Here is a 24,052-nt window from a genome sequence, read left to right on the forward strand (position 1 = left end):
ATCTTAACAAAACCCCCACTCCAAACTGGCCTCTCACCGTTCCCCAGATATGCCATGCCCTCTTCACCTTTCTGCTTGGCAATCGCTCTTCTTTCTCCTTCTTTCCAAAGTTTTTCCCAGACTCTTCTGAAAAGCCGACAGATTACTACCTTCTCTTACAAACTGTTGAACAGAACTATGGATATTTTACTTTTATTCTCCAATTTCACTCAAACCCCATGTTTCTTGCATTCCTGCCATTCTCTTCTTTGCACTCTAAAGATCCTCTTGTTCCAGGCCATGGACAAGCCTCTTCCTCTTCCTCCTTGATGAGCCAAACACTATTCTAATTCCAAGCCTACCATTATTCCTCCTTTATGCTGACCTTTATCTTCGTTTGGTTTATGTTGCCTTTGAGAAAGAATCATTCATTGGTTATATTATTTGCCTTGTTCCTGCATAAGCAAGCAAGCATTCTTCAGACATATAACAAGTGCAAAAATATTTCATACGAAATATCTGGGTTACATTTTTAATTCTATACTCTTACATCCTGGGCCAATAATAAAAGGGATCTACAGAAAGAATGAATGTTCAGTTATTGAATGAAAGAAATGTTTCCTTCCCTATTCAAAAGCAGCCCATCTGACTAATTAAAGAAATATGTCAAAACGATCCCCAAGAAGAACCCATATGTCAGCCAAAAAATTAAATATTTTGAAAATGAGAAGAACCACTTGGTCTGTTTTTTAATAGAGATTGAGAACAAAGGAAGAAAGGAAGGACAGAGAAGAAATTAATCAGAATTCCAGTTGAAATACTGAAGTCTCTAGTTATATCAATGAAAGGGGAAAATATATAAGTTTAGGACTCTGGTGAAGGCAAAACCATTATGTGCATGCCTAAGGTTTTTATGACATTTCTGATATTTTCCATCCGCTTTTGACCAAAGCCAAGGCCCCAAAAGGGAAGATGGGACATAAAAAGGTAATGGAATGGTATGGCAATAGAAGCTTTTCATAAGGTACAAATAATTCTTTAACATGGTGTGTTTCAAAAATAGTAGGAAAAAAAAAAAACAGTGGGCACTTCAAGATATCCATGCTTTGTGAAGATGGACTTCACAAACTATAAAGCACTAGTCAAATGTGGGCTATTTATTACTACTTGACAGAAATTCAATTGCCTCTCACCCACTGCTGGGTATCAAATGGTATTGACCCTGTCCTACCATTTCTTTCAAACCTGAAATGGTAAGAGTAGGTAGGGAAATAAAGACCACTAGAAAGGACTTATGTCTTCTCTTAAATCCGTCTTACCCACTAAGGAACTGAGCTCCTGTAAGCCCAAGTAGTAGAAATGCTAGGCACTCAGGAGCAAATCTGTCTCAATGTGGCTGTCTGCCTTCAAGGATCAAATAAAAATATGTGTTATCAGAAGTAGGGCAGCTGCTCAGTTGGTTTGGATGCCCACCTTTGAGTCTTCAGGACTTCCCATCTTCCTGACTCAACTACTCCTATAGTCTCTGAGAAGTACCAAACTAAAGAGTGAAGATATATAGATGGTTGGGGTCCTGAGGCTCCTGGAGACAAGAGCATTACTTACTTCCTTATAACTCATCACAGCAGTTCAAATAGGCACCATCGCAAAGTTTCCATTTGGGGGCTGTATTCAGAAATGGTTAGAAATTCCTCACTGTTTCATTGAACAAATATCTGTTGCTACTATGGGTATCAAAATAAGTAAAACTACACACACACACACACACACACACACACACACACGTATATATGTCATATCTGTATCTCTCTTTTTCTCTCTCTCTCACACACACACACACACAGAACAATGAATAAAGTTTATTACTTTGGAGGTTGTAGATACTTAATATTAATTTCCTTCTTCCATCTCTTTACCTTAAAGTCCTACCTGCTAACTTTTCACAGGGGACTAGTAAACAAATAATTCTGCCAAAGTGTAACTTGTGATATGATATATGATATGATATGGTGTAATATGACTGTGTGGTATATGACATATGATACGATATGACATGGGAGTGACTAGATCAAGTGGCATGTTAGCTGAGACTTAAGCTGGTGGATACTAGACAATAGAGAGGAATAAGAAATCATTACAGTCCAATGGATTTGCATTTCAAAGAGAGAATAAGGATTTCTTCTGGAATCTAAGTTAGTTGAGAAAAGAAATGGTAGTGTCAATTTAAATAGGAATTAGTATTTACTTTTCCTAAAAAAAAAAAAAGGTACTAGAAAAAAAATTAGAGCAAACCAGAGAAACTAATTTTTACTAGCAATCAAATGCAAAAGAAATTCAAAAGAAATTCAAAAACAAGGCTAAGTGAACTATTTTTGACGCAACAAAAAAGACCCCTGGGCAAGAAATTTTATAGTCATCCTCTTTTCTAGGTCGGAATTCTCTTAGAACGAGACAAAGAAAAATCTGGACCTGGAATAAGAGGAAGATGTTAGGAATCTATTTGCCACACTGACAGATTTGTTCAACAAACAGACAAAAAGCCCGAGAAATCAGATATTACAGAAAAAGAGAATGGATTGAGGGGAATAAACAAAAAATTATTACTCCAGAGTAAAGGGTGATACATTTTTAGAAGAGCCATTAAGTCAAGTTAGGTGGAAAATAGAAAAGAAATTATTAGAATATGATAAAGGAAAAGAACCATTTTTCATGTTTCACCATAAGAAAACATTCAGTATACTCTGCAAAGACTAAATTTGATATTTGAAGGTACCTGAACAAGCACTAAATGAATTCTGGAATTAAGAAATTTCTAACACTCATTCTATACAACGCAGAATGAGGAAGAGTAAGAACAAGGAATGCTTCAACACAAAAGCAATGACTTGTTTTGGTTTTTCTAATTAAGCATAATAAAAGAATCTTAAAAGTATATAAACAGAATCCGAAGATGCTAATTTTTTTTTTTAAAGATAGAGAAAACCAACATGAAGGAAAGATCTTAGGAAGTATACAAATTTCATTAAAATACAATTGGACTTGCAGGAACAATTACTGTGCTGTACTGTAAGGGGAGCTGTTGGCACATAAGAGCAAAGCGCACGTATGAGCTCATCCAGCAGCCTGGGCAAGACCCACTTCCAGCTAGAAGCAGTCATGTTTCAACACCTCCAATTCCCTAATGCTGACAAGCTAAACAACTTGTTTTGTCTCTGGGAGCTCTTCTCTGGTGATTAACTGCTTATGGTGAATACTAATTATATGAAAGTACAGTATTGAAGAAGTAGTGTCCTATTTCCTCTACCTGCAGCCTCGTCATGTCTTTGAATCCAGAAGGTACTAGGTAGAGCCATTGCAAACCAGAACCAAAATAGACATTTTCCTCCCCCCTGGTAAATAAATGTATCTTTTCCTACTTTTCAGTATAATACAGCTCACTGACAAGAAGCCTCCTTTAACCTCTGGGCTCCAAACCAAACAGAATTACAATAAAGTGAGTGTTTAAAAGGCCTGTAATAATCATATGGATAAATCTGCAACGAGAGTTTGTGAATTAGTGAACCTTCAGTGTCCTCAATTCCCTATGTCCCCTGTTGAAAATTTACCCCAAATTGTCAGTTCTTAGGAACTGCACCTCAGATTAAAATCTTCTCACCAGGGAGTCTATGAGAATTTGTTCTTGTGTTTTAAATCCTAAGTGCTTTGTTAAACCGCCAACACCGCAAAATTAGAGACCATTAAACAATATAAGGCAGCAAGTGATTAAATCTACCAAATACACATTCAAAGCAGCTTAAGCTACTTTTTAATTAAAAATAAAATATCACTGGCTAAATTCAGATGTCTTAGCTATCCAGACAAAGTTAGAAGGCTGCTCAAAATGCAAAATGCTGCTGATAAGGACAGATCAAAAGGAGAAATAGGCTAGGGGGTGGGCTGGGGAAGTGGCTTTTGCTGCCTCTGGGCCCAGGACCCATTAGCCCTTGAAACGCTGACCCCGTTTATTTGGAGGACATGAAGGGGGAAGTCACAGCTGCACTGCAGGGTGAGGACTCCATGTGGTTGCTGATTAAATAAGCTTTATTAGCGGAGGCCTCCAAGGAGACAGGGTGTTCCACCTTCTTGGCAAGGTGGACGAGTTGAGTAACAGCACTGCAGGAAGCGAAGGCACAGGAGATGTATAGATGGCCAAAGGAAATATTAGTGCTATATTTAAGTATAGCTTAAACTAATTGATAAACGATGCTTGGAATAATTATTAGCATTTGGGGAAGAAGACATGGGGGCTTTTGTTAATGGGATCACTTGAGATTGAAAGAAATTTTTACTGTAAAGTTAGAAGTAAATAAACATTGTAGCTTTAAGTTGTTCCTACTTGTTTAAAGTAAAGGAAAAAAGGGCCAGGGGGGCTTAGTCAGTGTTGGGCAGGAGGCCAAGAATCTGAAGATCAGACTTAAGGCTGGGATGATATCATTCACTCTGAAGTCTTGATACTGTTTCTAAAGCATGAGAAAATTTACTGGTAAAACCTTACCTCACCCACAGTTTTCTTATTTTTAACTCTATTTTTTTTCTCTCAAGAATTTTCCAAATCTGCTTTCTGCCTTAATATGTAAACATTTGAATTTACATTGTTTCCAACAAGGGCTTACCTAAAAAGCTTGCCCTAAAGTAAAGCACAGGCACTTGGTAGCTACAGGAATATAAGACATGATACTCATATTTAACCACTTCAGTTGCTGCTATGGTCTCAGTCACTTCAAAATCATCCAACGGTAACTCTAAAGCCTCCTGAAAAAAAGCAAAAACAAAAACAAAATGTTTGTCAATTTTTTTAAAAAGGTACAGTAACGTAGAGAAAGACAGGTTTTCTTCTTGCAGAATAACAGTTAAATAAATATAGGGCTATGAGGTAAGGAAAAGGGAGTTTCCCACATTAATGTTTAACATTTGAGACTTAGGTAAATAGTAAAACCAGAAAACATTAGCATTAACTATTTCCAGATTGTTTTTGAGAGACAAAGCAGCTCTGGGTAAAGAAATAGGAAGAAAACAAAAAGCAAAAAGATCTATTGCAACAGCAACTCTGAAAAATCTTTACTGTTCAATTTTAGCAACAAGATGATGGCTATACAAGCTTCTTTCTTCCCTACCTGTGAAAGCTAAAAACATCCTAACAATTGAACAAGAGGCTGTGAAATGTCCCTAAAGATTCTATTGTACTTGCCAAAAGATGATTCATTGTGTGCTGAACAATTCCCAGTTCCATTTTGAATAAGAAAGTTATTTTGCAAGAGGATGAGTTTGTTAGGTATATTTCAAAATCTGAGCTGAATCTGTTTTCTTTATTATTGTGCTATCTTTGGCATATTTCTACAATAAATCTTTATTTAGAATAGAGTAGAAGGCAAGTATTAATGTCAACTTAAACAGGGTTTTGTAAGCAAAGATGGTTATAGCTAGTTCACGTCTCACCTAATCATTCTTCACCAGTTGATTTTTTTATGATGTGTGGGGGTTTCTTAATGTTTAGAAGCAATTAAATGGACATGTTGAGTCAGAATCTGGTTCCACCCACATTCACTTATTTAAGTTGAAGAATTTCCTTTGAAATTAATTTAGTGTAAGGAAAGAAGCAAGTTGCTTTGGCTCATTTCTACCTTTTGTTAAAATAGTAACAATGACAATGAACAATCAGAAAGAGCTACAGGAAAGATTTCAAACTTTATCAATATAAAATAAGGTTTCCTGTGGAGATAAGTAAAGCCACAGACGATTCTTCAGATCTGTATCTGCTTTACTAATTTCCCACTCACCGTCAATTCATCGGGGGAGATATTATACTAGATACACCACAACTGGAGATAGTTACAAAATAGTTTTTCACTGAACTCCAGTAAATACTATCAATTAAACACAATAAAAATAATCAGAGAGAAATCAATGAAATAAATATTCCAGTACAAAAAGTTAATACAGTAGCAAGAAAGAGGTTTTTCTGTTTGTTTATTTAAGTTTGCATTTGGCAATGGTATCTATATCATCTTTTAAGGCAATTCTTTTAACCACATTCTTTCTTTTTGGTCAATGATTGGGTTGTTTAGCATTTATAATTTCCTTTTCTTTCTTAACACAAAATATTACATCCTAGTGATAAAAAACAAAAACAAAAAAACAATTGCAAACACTTCACAGTTACATAAAATAAAAAGTGAAATTCCCATCAACCCAGCAGTTCTAATATCTCAGATTTGTAACTATTTTTAATAGGTCGGTGTATATTTTTCCAGTCTTTTAAAATTTCTTAGCCTACAGCTACTTCCTCCCACCTACCCACATACCACCAGTGAAATCATGCTGTATATACATATGTTCCTTGCTGTGATTTTTCACTTGTGGATATCCTACCATGTGCTGCCATGTCTGTGCTATAGATTTTGCTCCTTTTAATGGTTTCACTGTATTCTACTGTATCACTATGCCATAGGGTTTAAAAAAAAAAACATTTTTATATGGCTAGATGTTTTAATTATAATTTTCTACTACTACAACTAATGCTGCGATGAATATTTTAGCACATATATCCTTATACACCTCTATTTTTTTATGGTGTAGATTCCTAAAAGAGGCATTACTATACGAAAGGGTATGTGCATTTTAAATCTCGATACTGCCAATCTGTTCTCAGAAGAAAGCTGTATCAATTTATATTCTCAACAAAAATGTATGAAAATGTCCTTCCTCATATCCTATAAATACTGATTTTTTAAAAAAATTTCATCTATTGATGAATTTTTAAATGTCTATTTTTTGTTTAATCTCTAGTTTCTTGATTATTAGTAAAAGCGAACATCTATCTATTCATATTTATTGGTAATTTATATTCTGCTGTGATTCACTTGTCCTTATCTTTTGCCTATTTAGTTTGCATTTTCCTTATTGCATTATACAGATTATTTGTATATTAGAAGTAATAACTTAATTGGAGAAAAACAAGTGTGCAAGACCATGTAATATGTATATGTATATATGTGTATAAAACATTTTCATTCAGTTTTCATTTAACTTTGCTTATTCTCCATTTTATCATATTCTTTTTCAACTTCTCATGTAGTAAAATCTATGCATTTTCTGTTTGCAGCTTCTGAGTCATCTGTCTTCATTAAAGACTTCCTATGTCCCACCTCATTCCTAAAAATTATAAAAATGTTTAACTCCTTTATTATATACACACATGCTCTCATACATTTTTAAATTTACATTTAGCTCATAATCTATCTGAAATTTGTTTGTGTGTATGGCATGAGGTAGGGATTTTTCCCAGATGATTTCTGATACTGTGTTTTTCCCATTGACTTTATGGTCACCTTTACCATAAATTAGATGTGTGTGTGTGTGTGTGTGTGTGTGTGTGTGTGTGTGTGTGTGTGTACCCTGTCCTTCCCTATTGAGATATTTCTCTTCTTAGACCATCACTGTCCAATTTTTAAAAAGCTACTTAATTGGGTCATTAATTTCTGCAGAAAACTACAGAAATGGACTGCCTGAGATTTAGTCCTGCTAGGGAGAATAAAATTCCTGAAAAGAATGAATGTCCTTTATCCAAACTCAAATTAAGAACTCAGGTATATGCTGGGGTCAACACTAGGATGAGTAATTAGACATACACATAGATCTAGAGTCTCAGGAACAATTCAGAAGCCCCAAAAATAAGAGAGAAGGGACAGAACAAGCTTTTTGAAGAATCTATTATCAGTCTCCCTCCAATCTTCTCATTGGCAGCTGAGCGCCTTTGTGGGATTTGAAGGCTGGAGTGGGATTCAGAGGCATAATGATAATGGGGAGTGCTGTTGTGTCACTCAGCCCCTTCCTCTGGAAAGCCATCTTTAGGAAAAGACATTTTTGCACACTTTACTCATATTAAATGAATTTGAATCCTTGGCATGTGTCTGCTCTCTCCATCTTTCGAAGTCATGCAATTTGGAAATCACAGGTGTCAGCATATTTTCGACCTCACCTTCCAAAAGTGCCAGATAGTTTTAGAACTTCAAGACTAAGATTCTTGTCTCCTTCGCCTTTGTATTCCCAGAGACTCTATCTAACACAGAGCTGAGAACCAGAGTAAGCAATATGTTCTACTTTAGTAGCAGATCTGTTTCCTCCCATTAAGTATACTATAATACAGGTCAAAGGTAACTGGCCAGAAACTCCACTCCCAACTCAAATTTGAAAAAAGGTAAATGAAGGAGTAAAAATGCAAAAGATCATCAAAGATGCTATACAAGTGACAAATAAGAATATGAAAAAGATGTTCGACATCATTACCCATCAGAGAAATGCGAATTAAAATGACAATGAGATAGCACTACATATCTATCAGAATGGCTAAAATAACAAATAGCGACACCTTCAAATATTGGTGAAGATGTAGAGAAACTAGGTCATTCACACATGCTACTTGGAATATAAAACCATATGGCAGTTTCTTTAAAAATTAAACATGTACTTACCACACAATGAACCAATTAGACTCTTAGGTATTTATCCAAGAGAAATAAAAACTCTGTACGTAAATGTTCATAGCAGTTTTATACAGATTAGCTAAAAACTTCAGTTGTCCTTCAACAGGTTATGGTTAGACAAACCGTGGTACATCATTCCACACTGCTCAGCAATTGAAAGAGCAAATCTGACACACACAATCACCTAGGTGAATCTCCCAGAAATTCCAAAAATAATAAAATACCTAGGAAAAAATTTAACCAAAGAGGTAAAAGACCTGTCCTTGGAAAACTGCAAGACAGTGAAGAAAGAAACTGAAAAAGATATAAGTAAATGGAAGGCTATACCATGCTCATAGGAAGAATTAACATTGTTAAAATGGCCATACTACCCAAAGCAATCTATAGATTCAAAGCAATCCTTATCAAAACACCAATGGTATCTTTCACAGGACTAGAATAAATAGTCCTAAAATTTATAGGTAACCATGAAAGATCCCAAATAGCCAAAGCAATATTGAGAAAGAATGAAGTTACAGGTATCACGCTACCTGATATCAAACAAACTATAAGGCTATAGTAACCAAAACAGCATGGTACTGGCATAAAAACTAACATACATATCAATGAAATAGAATAGAGACCCCAGAAATAAGTTTATACCTATATTGTCAACTAATCTATGACAAAAGAGGAAAGAATACAAGAAGAATATACAATCTCTTCAATAAATGATGTTGGGAAAACCGGACAAATACATGCAAAAAAGTAAAACTAGATCGTTTTCTTATATCGTATACATGAGTTAACTCAAAATGGATTACAGACTTATATGTCAGACCTAAAACCACAAAACCCCTAGAGGAAAACCTAGGCAGTGAAATCTTTAACGTCTCTCTTAGCAATATTTTTTGGATATGTCCCCCCAGACAAGGGAAATAAAATAAAAAGTAAATAAATAAGACTACACCAAACTGAAAAGATTTTGTATAGATTAAAAACAAAACAACAACAACAAAGAAACCATCAACAAAATGAAAAGACAATCTACTAAAAATGGGAGAAGATATTCAGAAAAGGGGTTATCCAAAAAAAAAAAAAATACAAGGAACTCATACAACTAAACATCAAAAAAAAAAAAATCTGATTAAAAAATAAGCAGAGTACCAGAATATACATTTCTCCGAAGAGGACATAACAGATGGTCAATAGACATATGAAAAGATGCTCAACATCACTAATCATCAGGGAAATACAAATTAAAACCACAATGAGATATCACTTCACACCTGTCAGAATGGCTATCATCAATAAATCAACAAGTGTTGGTGAGGATGTGGAGAAAAGGAAACTCTTGTGCATTGTTGATGGGATTGTAAATTGGTGCAGCCACTATGAAAAATAGTATGAAGGTTTCTCAAAAAATTAAAATAGAACTACTGTATGACACAACATTTCTACTTCTGGGTAGTTATCTAAAGAAATCCAAAACACTAATTTGAAAAGATATATGCACCCCTTTGTTCACTGCAGCATTATTTACAATAGCCAAGATATGGCAGCAACCTAAGTGTCCATTGATAGATAAATGGATAAAGAAGATATGGTAGATATATTCAATGGAATATTGCTCAGCCATAAAAAAAAGAATGAAATCTTGTTATTTACGAGAACATGGATGGACCTAGAGAGTATTATGCTAAGTGAAGTCAGAAAGAGAAAGACAAGTGTCGCATGATTTCATTTATATGTAGAATCTAAAATTAAATTAAATTAAAATTAAATAAAATAAACAAAACAGAAACAAACTCATAGATACAGAGAACAAATTGGTGGTCACCAGATGGAAAGCAGGTTGGGAGGAATGGGTAAAAAAGGTAAAGGAGATTAAGAAGTACAAATTGCCAGTTATGAAAATAGTCACAGGGATGCTAAGTATAACTTAGGGAATATAGTCAATAACACTGTAATAACTGTGCGTGGTATCAGGTAGTACTAGACTTATCGAGGAGATCACTTCATAAGGTATATAAATGTATAATCACTATGTTGTACATCTGAAACTAATATAATACTGTATGTGAACTATAATTGAAAAATAAAATAAAATCCCTTGGAATTCAAAAGAAAGGTTACAGGCCATATGGTTCCATTTATATAACATTTTTGAAACAACAAATTTTAGAAATGAAGAACAGAGAGATTAGTGTTGGGAGGATGCAGAGGGAAGTGGCTAGCTATGGTTACAAAAGGGCAACATGAGGAATCCTTGTGTATGGTGATAGAGCTGTTCTGTATCTTGACTGTGGTGGTGGTTACCTGAACCTACACATGTGACACAACCGAATAGAACCCAACACACACACACACACACACACACACACACACACACACACACACACACACAGTACAAGTAAAACTTGGAAAATCTGAATTAGATCAGTGAATTGTATCAATGACAATATTCTGGTTGTGATATTATACTATAGTTTTGCAAGATATTATCACTGGGGGAAATTGGGTAAAGTGTACAAGGGGATCTTTCTAATTATTTCTTATTAATGCATGTAAATCTTCAGTTATCTCAAAATTTTTAATTAAAAAATGAAAAGGAAAGAAACAGTGAGGCAATTTGAGGCTTGTTAAAAAACAAAATAAAATTTCTGAAACCTCAGGTGCTAACATTACAGATGGCAAAGGAATTATGTTGATAAAGAACATCTAAGTTTTGGTTGGGTCTTGCTTTACAGTAAACCCAGGAGAGGGCCTGGGGGGTGGAGGTGTGGGAGGGGCATAATTGGCCATGGGGTGATGATGGTTGAGGTTGCTTGATGAGTCCACTGGCAATATAATTAACATTTTGGGTAAGGTTGATGATGTTGTATTATTTTTATTCTTTTATTATGTTTTAAAAATGGATTTGGGTATATTTAATTTCATATTAAGAGTTATAATAAAAAGAGTCACATGAATATTTATTTTCCTTAAAATGTTGCTATCTCATTAAATGAGAAGATACCTGTGTTTAGAAAATTTCATTTATTCAGGAGCTAAAAGATTAAGTGGTTCACATTAATTATAGAAACCTTGATTTTATTGAATTCAATTAACAATAAGTTGACAGTGATCTCTCACTTAGAAAATCTGATATGAATTAAGCTTTATAACTAAATCCCATTAAACAGGGATCATGCTGGAGACACTTCATATATATTTTATTGAAAGCAAACCCAAATAGTATATTGGGCTTAGGAAATGAGATCCATATCTCTATTTAGCCTGCAGGGGAAAGTAATTGAAAGAAGAAAAACTTTTCTTCTATCACTAAAAATCTCTAGTACTATTACTGAGCAAACATAAGTAATGAGCTTTATTCTTATTGTCCCTTGAGGAAAAGAGATTTTATTTGTTTATCTTCTACCAGTCAGGTCTTTAATTCAAACCTAACATTAATGGGCCAGAATCCTGGCTGAGAAACCAGAGTGACAGAGAGACAGAGCTGGTTCTGAGATGGTCTTTAGCTGTATTCAGGAAGAGACACGTAAGCCATCTAATCACAATGGAAAAATAAGCTATGTAACAAACTTTGATTTTCCTGAGTCAACAGCCTTTTAATATTTTCAGAAGTAATAAAGACTGCCGAAGCCTTTGACAAACCATTGAAAACATCAATTCCTTAACAAAGAAAGAATTTTAATTATTGAAACATTTAAGATGAATTATAAAAATAATCTATGTGAGACTCAGTAAGCAGGCCCTTTTTGTTTGTTTGTTTCACATACTCATCATTTTACACTGAGGTGGTCTTTTCACTATCTTTACTCCTAGGATGATCTCTGTGGCTTTTGATAAGTGACTATCACAAGAACCTTTGCCAGTGATAGCCTTTTAGTAACTGTGAATGTAGTATCTGCTACATAAGAGAGGGTTCAACACAAGGCAGCCATGTGTCTGACAGCAGCGGAGGTGACAGTGAAACAAGAGGTGGTCGCCGAGATTAACTTAAGAATAACATCTCAGTGTGGCTGCCCCTCCCTCAGTAATGTTATCACTACTACTCCTGATTTCTGAAAAAAGGGAAAAAAGAGGTGCCATTCTCCGCTCTCCCATTTCCATGAGAGGGGAGTGAATTAGCATCAGCATGGCCAATAAGGGTTCCCACTGAGAGAAAGAATCTGTCTCCTGTGAGATTAAACCCTTCTCTGCAGCCCGGCATGCTCAAGGTCAAGGCAGGAGGGAGCGATGCAGAAACCCGCCAAAGCACATCTGGCAGTTTTCTGGATGTTTGTATCTGGCTCCATTGTGCTTCTTAGGCCCTGTTTCCTTTAGGACTGTGAAGGAGACAGTAAGACAGACAGCTTGAGCAAGGAGCTGAGCGGCTAGCAAATAGGCTGAGCATAAGGCGGACTGCTGAAGAGGCTGTTTCCTAGATTCTATGCCAGAGACATAGGTTTCCTGGCAGGAGAGAATAGTAATAATACTTAATAGCACCTATCGTGTGCCAGTGACAATTAATCCATAAATCATATCAACAGATGAAAAGCACTGTATTCCTACAAAAAAATCAGAAAGGCTCAGAAGTACTTTTTAAAAGAAAAGTTAGGTTCCTCTTATTTACTTTTTAAGAATTCTAAGCTGCTAAAGCCAAGAATTAGCAGGATAAGAGATGTGAAAATCAGAAATTCATATGGGAATCACGACTAACCAAAGGAAGAGGGAAAGACTTGTATCGGTATCCTGAGCTTCAGAATCAGTCAAATGTGTTTCTATTCGGAGCTATCTCTGCATATTACATAATCATCAGTTGCAAGGGTTTGCAGGTTTTCTAAGCACATTTATGTACATTGTTATTTGCTCCCTTGCTCTAGGAGGAAGGTCCAAGTTCACCCAACAGGAAAGAAACAGAGCTGGTGCATTAACCTAAGGCCCCAACCCCAAGCCCAGGGCTCCTTCACTCTGCAAATACCATCAGGGTTTTTTTTTGGGGGGAGGGGGGGGCTGGGGGTTAGGGAATGTTAAATATATTTCCTCTCGGGCTCCACCTTCAAACTTCTGCTTTTGAATTCAGTGGTTTTGGGATGGAACTTAAGACTCCACCTTACTTATAATATTCTAGGTGATTCTCATGCAGATGGTCAGCAGAATACTCCAGGAAGCTTTGCCTCACATATTTGTGGAGGGTCTACTTTAGGATTCTTTACTTAAAATAACATAGTCTATGGAATTATAGCATGGAGAAAGCCCAATCACCAAGACACAAAATTATACCATAAACCAGTTTGCTCTCATTGGCTGCTCATCTGCGTCTTCAGGAGTATCACTGTCCCATTCGGTCTCCTCTCACTGTAAACCTAATGCACCTCCACAATCCTAAGACATCAGCTCATCACTCCCACTCCGAGGGACAGCGTTTCTTTTATTGGTCCTTTACTCTATCTCTCTGTTTCAAAAAAAAAAAAAAAAAATCTTCATTATCTCCTTTTCCTTTTAATCGATTAATTCTAGCTAAGGTATCAATGGCCATTAATGCCTTAAAGTTACTCCTTTATCAATTATGACATTCAGCAGCAGATTTTGTAGCTGATAACATTAACCAAAAGAAATCTTTAAAAGTAGAACATGGAGTGCCAAAAGGAGTAAATTTTGCACCATACATGTAACCACCAATGTGTAAGACTTGCTCTATAAGTCACTCTATGTTTTAACTCCAGAGTCAGAAAATTCTTCCTTGTGCTACAGGGTAAATCAGTTGTCATTAGGTTTATCTTTGCATTAAAGAAACAAGAGTCATCATTTCTATAATATCCTCTCAAAAGTATAAACAAATTTATTATCTTCAGATTTCGCTTTTCCATATTAAATAATCCTCATTATTTTAATTTTTCTTATATCCCTAGTTCCAGACGTCTGCAAACATTTTCTTAAAGGACCAGCCAGATAATAAATATTTTTAGGCTTTGTGACCATAAGGTCTCTGCCATTGTAGCATAAAAGCAGTCATTGCCTACATGTAAACAAATGAAAGTTGCAAAATTTCGGTGAAACTTCGTTTAAAAAAACAAGCCCGTCGGTCTTAGTTTGCCACCCCTACAAGTCCATCTTAAGGCCTTCTTTAATATCATTTTATTATGTTTTTATATGTAGTAAGCAGAATCTTATTAAAGAACCAGTGTCTCCATGTGGTGAACATTCCCCCTTTTCTATATATTTTTTTAATCTTTGGATGTCACATTAGATTTCCTGAGGGGAGGATAAATTCTGAGCCGTAAAAGAATGATGATAATTGACTCCAATAGGCTGAAGTTTGGCTGCAGTCATTTTCCAAAGTAGGAGATAGCACTACCCTAATTTAAACAAGTGAGATTTTTAAATGTCTTGATGAATAAACTGCAAATTCCTTCAGCATACGAATAAACTCCTATACTCAAATCCACAAATGAGAAAATTTCACTGCCAAAGAATGAAAATGATAAGGTCTTGATAACTAGACCAAAAGGCAAGCACTGCAGCAAATCAGAGGGCCGTGGAGCCTCCAGCATGAACTCTCTCACCGCATGCACAGGAAACATCACATCAAGGAATGAGCAGAGAACTGTTTGAATAAGGCATCAGCTTCTTCTCCTTCCTCAAAACTGTCTCTGGATTATGTGGATATAAATGGGGCTCTACTGGTTTGCTTGTCGGCTTTATTGCCAAGAGAATCCTTTAAAGAGTTCCACAAGGACCTACTGCATGCCAGGCACTGTGCCTGTGCCAGGACCAAGACGTGGTACTGATTTTAAATAATACTATTTCAGCAGCAATAAGAGCACAGTGAAAGTTCTCGTCTTTCTATTGGGATGTAAGGCTACACTCAAAATCTCAGATAAAAACATGTAGATATTAGAGAAGCACAGCTTAGTCAAACATGGCAAGGGCATGGGATTTGGAGTTAGACCTGGGTTTAGTTTCTGGCTCTGTCACTCACTTGTTGGGCAGATCACTTAATCCCTCTAAGCCACAGTTTTCTTATTTGTCCTCCCTCTTTTCCCTTGTTTAAAGTGTATTAAACAAGATAAAGTGTAAAACTATCTGTCTCATAGCAGGTATACTGATTAACTTGTTCATTAGCTCATCAAATGTTACAGGTTATCATCTACTGTTCTAGACTAGGGGTCAGCAAACATTTTCTTAAAGGGCCAGACAGTAAATATTTTAAGCTTTGTGCACTGTATGTGTCTGTCAAAACCACTTAACTTGTCATTGTAGCATGAAAGCAGCCTAGACAATATGTAAATTAATGAGTGTGGCTTTGTTCCAATAAAATGTTATTTATGGACCCTGAAATTTAAATTTCATATAATGTTAATGTCATGAAGCATTATTCTTTTGATTCTTTTTCAACCATATAAAAAGGGTAAAAACCATTCTTAGCTTGTACACAAGAAAAGGCAGCAAGCCCTCATTCCCCGTGCTCGTTCTGGACACTGTCTTAGGCTTTGGAAACAGAGGGGAGAACAGCAGACACTGTGCCCTAAAAGGAGGAGATGCGCTAAATAATCGCACGAAGAATAAAAGTATTATCACAATAAGTACTGCTAAAAAAAATGTACATAGTCCCCAGAGTATATAAATTCAGTGGGTGGGATTTTAACCTTTTTTGTTTTAGCTCCTTCAAGTATAAACCTTTTAATGTCCTGATCATGTTTCACGAGCTTTATTTTTAGTCCAACAATCATACCATTCACCCCACTGAATTTTTAGGAACACTTTTTTCTTAACCAAGTTCACCAATCTGCCTTATCACTTAAAACTGGTCACCTGTGTCACCCCTAACCACCCACACCTGTTCCTAACAAACTCTTCTTGGAGCACACTAAAAAGTCTTGTACACTTTGTTCTGTTCACTGCATGTCCTCCTGCCCTTGGCAAGAGTTTCTGCTTGAGAATGCCCCTCAAGTTTCTTCCTCAGCTTTGCTCATACTCACATATATGTGTGCACATGTGCGCCACGTGTGTGGACAGAGCACATATGTATTCACTCACGTGCCTACTATGCACCAGGCATGGTGCCGTCGCTGGAGAGATGCAAAGCATGAAAAAAACAAACACAATCTTGGCTCTCACAGAGCTTATAACTAGCAGGGGAGGGGGACTAAATCACTGCATAAACAATTATTTGATTACAGTGTTGCAAATGCTGTAAGAATGTAAGGATGTACCTTGGGGCCTTATCTGGTCTGGAGTCCAGGGAAAGCTTCTCCTGTGGTGGTGTACACACACACACCTTAGAACTGCGGGGCAGGGCTTACACCTGTCCTACTCAGGTATCCCAAGCATCCTGAACAGTACCTGACAAATAATAGGCATTCAATCGGGATTTAAATGAAATAAATAAATGGAATAAATCAGAGGTCTATAAACTTTTTTGACTGTCACTCCAGGAGTCAAAAAATTTAAGCATTCATCTTTAATATGTGTATATTTACCTTTCATCAATTATGATCATGTATTTCTGTTTAATATACTATGTATATCATAAAACACCTTAAAATTGAAAACCTTAAAGGATAAGACAAAGATGAAAAAAAATATTTCCAAGTAATTATTTAGTTAGGTGACGATCTGGGTACCAACAGAAGTCCCCTGATCTTTGCTCTGAGCATTAAAGGACCTTGACTGGCCCCTTGCCCTCATGCCCTCTTCAGGCATCTTGCCAATTATGCACTCAGCTTTCTAGTCTAGCGGTTATGGCTGGACACAGTTGCAAAAATGTTGATTTTTGAGGTACCTGTTGAAAAAGTGAATACCTCAAAATGGTCACGGGTGTAAATAGCTGCAAATGAGCACACAGCTGCTTGCCTCTTGCTGGGCTCCCGGCTTCTCTGCTGAGCAGCCAGGCCTGAGAACAGTCCTAGATGATCAGACACCCAGACACTAAACACCCAAATCCTGCCTGCCCAGCAGTCCTGCCTCTCTCTCCAGCACTTAAAGGCAGTAGCCTTAATTCAAAACCCACACTGAAGGGCAAAAGGGGATTTCCCTTCTCTTGATAAAGAATCACATTCTATTCTGCACATAGACAAAGAGCCCTGGGCTCCAAATGTGTAAATCAACATGGTACATAAAGTGTTATAGAAAAATTTAGTTATTTTATTTATTAACAGTGAAGATACTTTTTTTTTGCCAGTAATAATTTGATGAGAACAATTTGATTGAATATGCTGTGCTTTTCTGTTTTATTTCATTTTAAAATCTTAATGGTGATACAGTATTTCAAAGGTCTGGTTTCAGTTCTTTTGAGTCTGTCACTGACTGTGCTTAGTAAATCATGACGTTCACATTTCAATCCTCTCTCTAGTTGTAAGAGATTTGTCTTCATGTTCAGAATACTTTTCAAGGACTTGTTAACCAACATAAATAGCCTCAAACTATTGTCTGGCACAATATAAACACAGGTCAAGGGTCATTATTAACAATAGTAAAATAAACTCTATCTCATGTAATCTTAATTTCAAATTTGGAGAGCTAATTTTTTGAAAGATTTGCTTAGACTGTTGTTTTTATATACTGCCACATTTTCATTTATTAGAGGTTTCTTTGCAAGAATCGTTAAAGCCCCTAGTCTGACAAGGAGTTATGTTAAGTCAAACTGGGTGACAGCATCCCAGTTAATGCAGGACACAGTAACTGCAATGTGTAACAAGCACCTGAAGGGGTGAAGTCACCACTGGCAGCTCCTTCCTATCGTCTGGCTCCCACTGTTTCCTTTCAGATGTCTTGAGTAACATATGCGACACCTGGTCTTCTGACAAATGAACTGCATGAAGAGCCAGCATGAGTCCATGTTTAAATATTAGTAAAGCTTCATTTAAAAACAAAAATAGCCATCCTAATGTTATTTCCCACGTCTCAGTGAATTGTTTTTCAAGACCTCTGGGTGCATGCATCCATCCATTTTAAAGACTCTATGCTGACTCAGACCATTGTTAAACAAAATTATGAAGAAGGAAAAATTGATCTTGAGCATCCCCTACATCTAGCTTTTCATGACTGTATTTTCCTCTTTGACACAAAGCTCCCAAATGCAACCCTTTTAATCTGATCTTCAAGGAAAGGGACCTGATACACTTACCAGTAGTAAATATTACAGGCTGGGCATGTTAATCTTGCCAAGAGTCTTTGCCCTGAAGAGAAATTTTCTGGAACAGGGAAATCTGAAGGAATCACTGACCATGCAGTTTCTGTAACAGGGAACATGACATGGCAGGGAGGGTGGGAGACAGAAGCAGTGGTTTCTCTGGCACCCTTCAGAACATATCCCACTCTGGAAAAGCGCCCTCTGCACTGAGAAGGCCGGCCCTGCCATGGTTGGTGCAAAGGGGCATGTGGATACCGCCAGTGCTTCATCATTTGTCTCTGAGGAGACAGAAATTGCTCCTGGAAGGGATTAGATTTGATTTGCAATTGCTGGACCCCCAGGTCTCCCTGTTACCAATCCTGGGCATTCAACCACTTTTTCTATTTGTAATGCTACTGATAAATCAACATTCAGAAGTTTCCAAAGAAAATAAAAGAAGCTTATGCTGGTAATACTGAATAAATGTATTTTTTCGGTTGTTTATAATGGTAACAAATTATTTGCATCGTAAGAAAAATGCTAATTTTATTAAAGTGCTATTAGATAAGGCTTTTAGACTAACTTGCAGCATCCTAAAAAATCATACAGAATGACTTGATTTGTCAGTTCTAACCTCTTTGGAATCATTTGCCTGCACAGTTGCCACACTTGGAGGAAAGACCAAATCCAGATCCAACTTGTTTCCTAAATGAATTGGGAAGTTGTCGTTAAGAAGCATCTGCTACTTTATTGCATTCATGTAAAAGCATTCTTGCGCTGCTATAACGGACTATTGAGCAGATGTTTTAGAGTACTATACCCACAGCAAAACGTGTATCATAAAAAAGATAAGGAGCTACAACGTAATTAATGATTTCAGTTCCTCTATAAATGAATTTCACTTTTTAAAAAATGGATTTCAAGTAGTGTCAAGAACTTCAACTTTTAACTCAAGCAATTCACTTGCAAGAGAATGAAAACAAAATCATTTACAGCAACAAATAATGAAGGGTCAGACTCAGTCTCACACCTGATGAAATCTTAGGATGCAAGAAAGGCTTCTCCATACCAAATTGCCCTGCCACCTCCCCAGCGATCGGCCAGAGAATTAGCCGTTGGAGAGCAATTTCTTTGTGTCTTAAAGCAAGGAAATAAGCATTCTCTGAGAATGGGGGGAAATACTTAAAATCATTATCAGCTAAGACTTTTTAAAAATGTTAGCCAAGATTTTCAAACCAACAGTGGGTTCACTGTTTGGGAAGCGGGAACAGGAAACTGCAGCAGAGGCAGGAAAGCGAGCAGTGCGTATAAACATGAACAGCGGCAGCTATAAATTGGTAACATGTTCCTCTTACTCTAATAAAACTCCCTAACTCTAAGTTAAGAAATTTAATAGCATGAAAAACAGTGGTTAACAACCACATGAAAGTCTACAAAGATATTGATCTTTAATCCATGATACAGGCTCTATTTGGGGCCCATGATTTCAGGAGCACCCATAAGGATGTGGGAGAAATGAGGCAGAATGGCAAAGAAAGCAGTCCCGGGTGGATTAGTGAACAGATTACCACTGTGGGCAACTGGGGTTGCCACACACTGGGAACACTGGGGAGACTGTAGGAAGCAAACACACTTCTGAGTTGCCCCCACTGAGGGGTCCAGAAGTTGGAAAGTCCCATCTGCGACTGCAGACTGCTTCCTTCGGGGTGCTAACTCCAGGAATTGCCAGGCTATTTCGCACCAGAGCAAAGCATGCTCTTGCTATTATAGGATGCTTTCAGGTAGAGTCAGAGGTGCATGCATTAGACACTAGAGGGCACAGAAACAGGAAGTGTCATAGGGACATGGGCCAGAATGGAGACCAGTGCTGCTGATCGGGGCAAAGCTTAACAATAGTGCACAATCCCTTACTCGCAATACTGGAATCCAGAAAGTTCTGAAAGTTTTTGAAAATATATTTTCTCATATGTTTGGCATCAAAATTCAGTTGGTAGCAATTTTTAATTGAACCTTTTTAGTCTTTATTCTACCTTTTATTAATACTGTTTCACTAAAAAATAACAATAATATTTTTGAGCATGAGGATGCTGCCCAGACACCACCAGGAATATAACATAATACAGAATTTACTTTTATAAAATTACAATACTTATCTAAAATCCCCCAAATTCTGAATTTCAAAACACGTTTCAGCTCAAGGATTGTGGGCATGTAGTTTTTTTGATGCCTTCTATCTTACTGTTAGATTAGTCTTAAGCATAAACGAAATGATATAGACAGAAGCATGTTGATCTCTTTGAACAAAAGGCACTGAATAAATACCTGAGCAATTAGCAGACTAAGAGATCTGGGGAAAAGAAAAAAGCAAGTGAAAGAGAAAAGGAAAAAGGATGAGGAAGGGGGATAAAGAAAAAGAGAGACAAGGCATACTGTGATAAAAAGCTAATGGCATCAATAAAAAGTAAGAGCTAGATTAAGAACGAACAAAATAACAGCACGAATATGTTTTATACTGCTATTCTCCAATTGTTGCCAAAATCTAGTCCCAAAAACTCTGATATAAAAAGATAAAGAAAAGACTGAAAAAAGACAGAGATTATACATATGGATGAAACATAGAAGAACTGCTTGAGGAATCTGATAATAGATGGTAATCAATACTCAAATAGGGATCATAACACATGCCCAGTAGGAATAAATCACCCCTATTCTATAACCACCATTATACTTTATCTTACTTCTGAATCTTTGCCTAACCCATCCCTGTGCAAGAATAGTCTCCCTGCACCATTAGAACATGAAACTTCTTCCTTATTCAATTTTGGCTTAAAGTTGCTCTGTCCTAGAATTACAGATTAACCATATTAGCTTAATGTTTGACCAAATCTCAAGAATGAAATTTTGCAATTATTAAATTTGTACGTTCAAGTCTCTGTGGACTGGGTTTATTATGAAATGACAGCTATAATTTTTAGTAAAGCTTTTTAGCTATGAGTACTTTTATTCACCGGGATTCGTAGAGCCCTCTTTGTCATGGTCCATTATGTTGAATAGTCCTAATATTCCCATTTAAAATATTAGAACTCTAAACTTTCAAAAACTCCCCCCAAAAATCGAAATACAACTCAAATGTAAAGATTTTAAAGCATAAATATCAATAAAGGTCTCAATCTTTTTGAAAAGACGTCTCATTAAATTAATATATATATAATTTCCACATCAACTTCTCAAATTCATATGTTTTCAAAACCCAAACTGGTTATTCTAATTATTGGGATTCACAATCACAAACATTTATTTATTCAGTAAACACTAACTGAGCATCTATCTAGTATACCTAACACAGTGTACTGAGTATATTAAACACACACACACACACACACACACACACACACACACACACCCCGAACCCCATTACTGGTCATACAAGAAGTGTGTAATTAGGTAAGAGAGCCGAGTTATGTAAGTCGTATCTACAAGTGACTGTAATCCATAGCAATTTGTGATAATGGCTATATAAGAAGTATACAATGTTCACTGGATTACAGATAAAGACCTCAATCCTAACTGTGTCCTGAAAAGATGTAAAAGTCTCAGGTTAAAAGGTGCCATTTAGCCTAAAAAAAATTATTCCAACTGTTAGAAATGAGGCATGGTTATTCCAGGCAGAAATGATAAGATCTAAGGTGCAAGATACTCAAGCGTAAGGTCAATTTAGCAAGATGCCCTGTTTGTCTGGAACACAGTGTTGTATAAAAGATTTGAGATAGGATTAGAATTGTTACCTTCAAGTTAGATTGTAGAGAACTGAAGTATAGAACATAAATTATAATTGATAGATGCTTGGGATCTATAGCTGCAAGGCTATCTAACAAATTAAGAGGGCAGACTTTGGAGTCATTTTGCCTATGTGTAGAACCTGACTGTACCATTAATAGCTAAGTGACATCATGAATTAATGAAGCTTCTGAAGTTCAGTTTCCTTATTTGTTCAAAAAGAAATGATAATTATAATATCTGGTTTTTGCAGCTGTTGCTAGGGCTAAGTAAAATAATCCATGTAAAACATTTAGGACATTGTTTAGCATGAAAGAACATGATAATGTTAGATTATTAGTAGTAGTAGTTGTGGTTGTCATGTGGTAGAGTCATATGGTTAGAGCTTTGCTTTAAAAAGAATAATCTGTAAATAAACTGAAGGATGGATGGGCAATTTTAGAGAGTCAACATGGTAAGATAAATTAGTAGCCTATTTAAATAGAATGATCCTCATGGGAGATCATAAGAGATTAAAAAAAAAAAAAAAAGATCGGGAAGTATTTTGAGAAAGGAACAAATGAGAGAGATGTTCCTAAACAGTATTTATCTCAACAAATTACTGTTGAATGTCAGGAGCCATAAAAAAAAAAGACTCCATTTATAAGACAACTCCAAGTTTTTGAGCCTAGATAACTGGGAAGATGATGGTGTCAATTAACAGCAAAAAAAAACATAGCAGCAGGTGCTATTTTGGAGATGCTGATTTAAGACATCTGGATCCCATAGGCCACTAAATTTGTGGAGCAAAAGTCTAAAGAAAGATGGGAGCTATAGAAATGGCTTTATTAACAATTACGGCTATTTGAGCATTAACTTTATGTTATATGTATCCTATAAACTGTGCATATCAATGTCACAGGCAACCTTATGAGATAAAGCATATTATTATGTTACCCAAACTGGGTCCTAAAGATCTTGGCTACATAACTCGTCTAAGATCACAATTAGTAAGAGGTAGAGCCAGAATTCTGCCCATGTATAACTCTAAAGCTTGAAAGTATTTTGGATTTGAGTCATCAACATAAAAGGACTAACTAGAACAACGGTAGTAAATGAAATTTCTAATAGAAAAAAAAAAAAAGATAGGGCCAAAGAAAATTCGTGAGGAATGCCATATTTCAGAGATAGAAGGAGAGCTAGCAATGAGAACTTCATAGATAAAGAAAATTAAGAGATGAAAATAACATGGAAGTCACGAAGGAAGTCACAGCAGACTGTGGTCAACAGCCTCGGATGCTAAAGTAAAATGAAGGACAGTCTGAAGAGGTGATTTGAATTGATATTTTAGTTGTCACTGGTGTCTTTTAAAAGAGAAATTTCAAAAGCGCACAGGGAGAAAATGCTAAAGTGACGAGGCAAGAAGGCAGAATCAGTATCACAGAGGCGTGGAAAATAAAACATGGAGATATCCTGTGGGCAACTGGGAGCTTTCATGACTTTTTTAAAATGGCGTGTGTGTGTGCATGTGTGTGTAATTGCAGCCCTTAATTAGAATTTTGGATTATAAAAATATATATGAAAATGATCTATTAGGCCAATAAGACTACTCTGGACAAAGGAAGAAAACTCCTTATTCTTATGCATAAATTTTATACATTCATTTTTATTTTTCTTTCTTTTTTTTTTTTTTGTCTAAAGTAAGCTATATTTGTCA

General features: G+C 36.2%; 1 protein-coding gene across 6 annotated transcripts in view; it reads right to left on the bottom strand.

Moving 5' to 3' along the window:
• ATG10 (autophagy related 10) overlaps window positions 1–24,052 on the bottom strand; it is a 198,814-nt gene that overhangs the window by 73,897 nt on the left and 100,865 nt on the right. For all 6 annotated transcript variants that reach the window (XM_036225504.1, XM_016123301.2, XM_016123317.2 and 3 more), the window contains exon 4: window positions 4,632–4,770. In XM_036225504.1, coding sequence (XP_036081397.1) covers window positions 4,632–4,770 — 139 coding nt within the window. The remainder of the gene's footprint in view (window positions 1–4,631; window positions 4,771–24,052) is intronic.

Source organism: Rousettus aegyptiacus, unplaced genomic scaffold (assembly GCF_014176215.1).
Source record: "Rousettus aegyptiacus isolate mRouAeg1 unplaced genomic scaffold, mRouAeg1.p scaffold_m13_p_8, whole genome shotgun sequence".
Taxonomy (NCBI): Eukaryota; Metazoa; Chordata; class Mammalia; order Chiroptera; family Pteropodidae; genus Rousettus; species Rousettus aegyptiacus.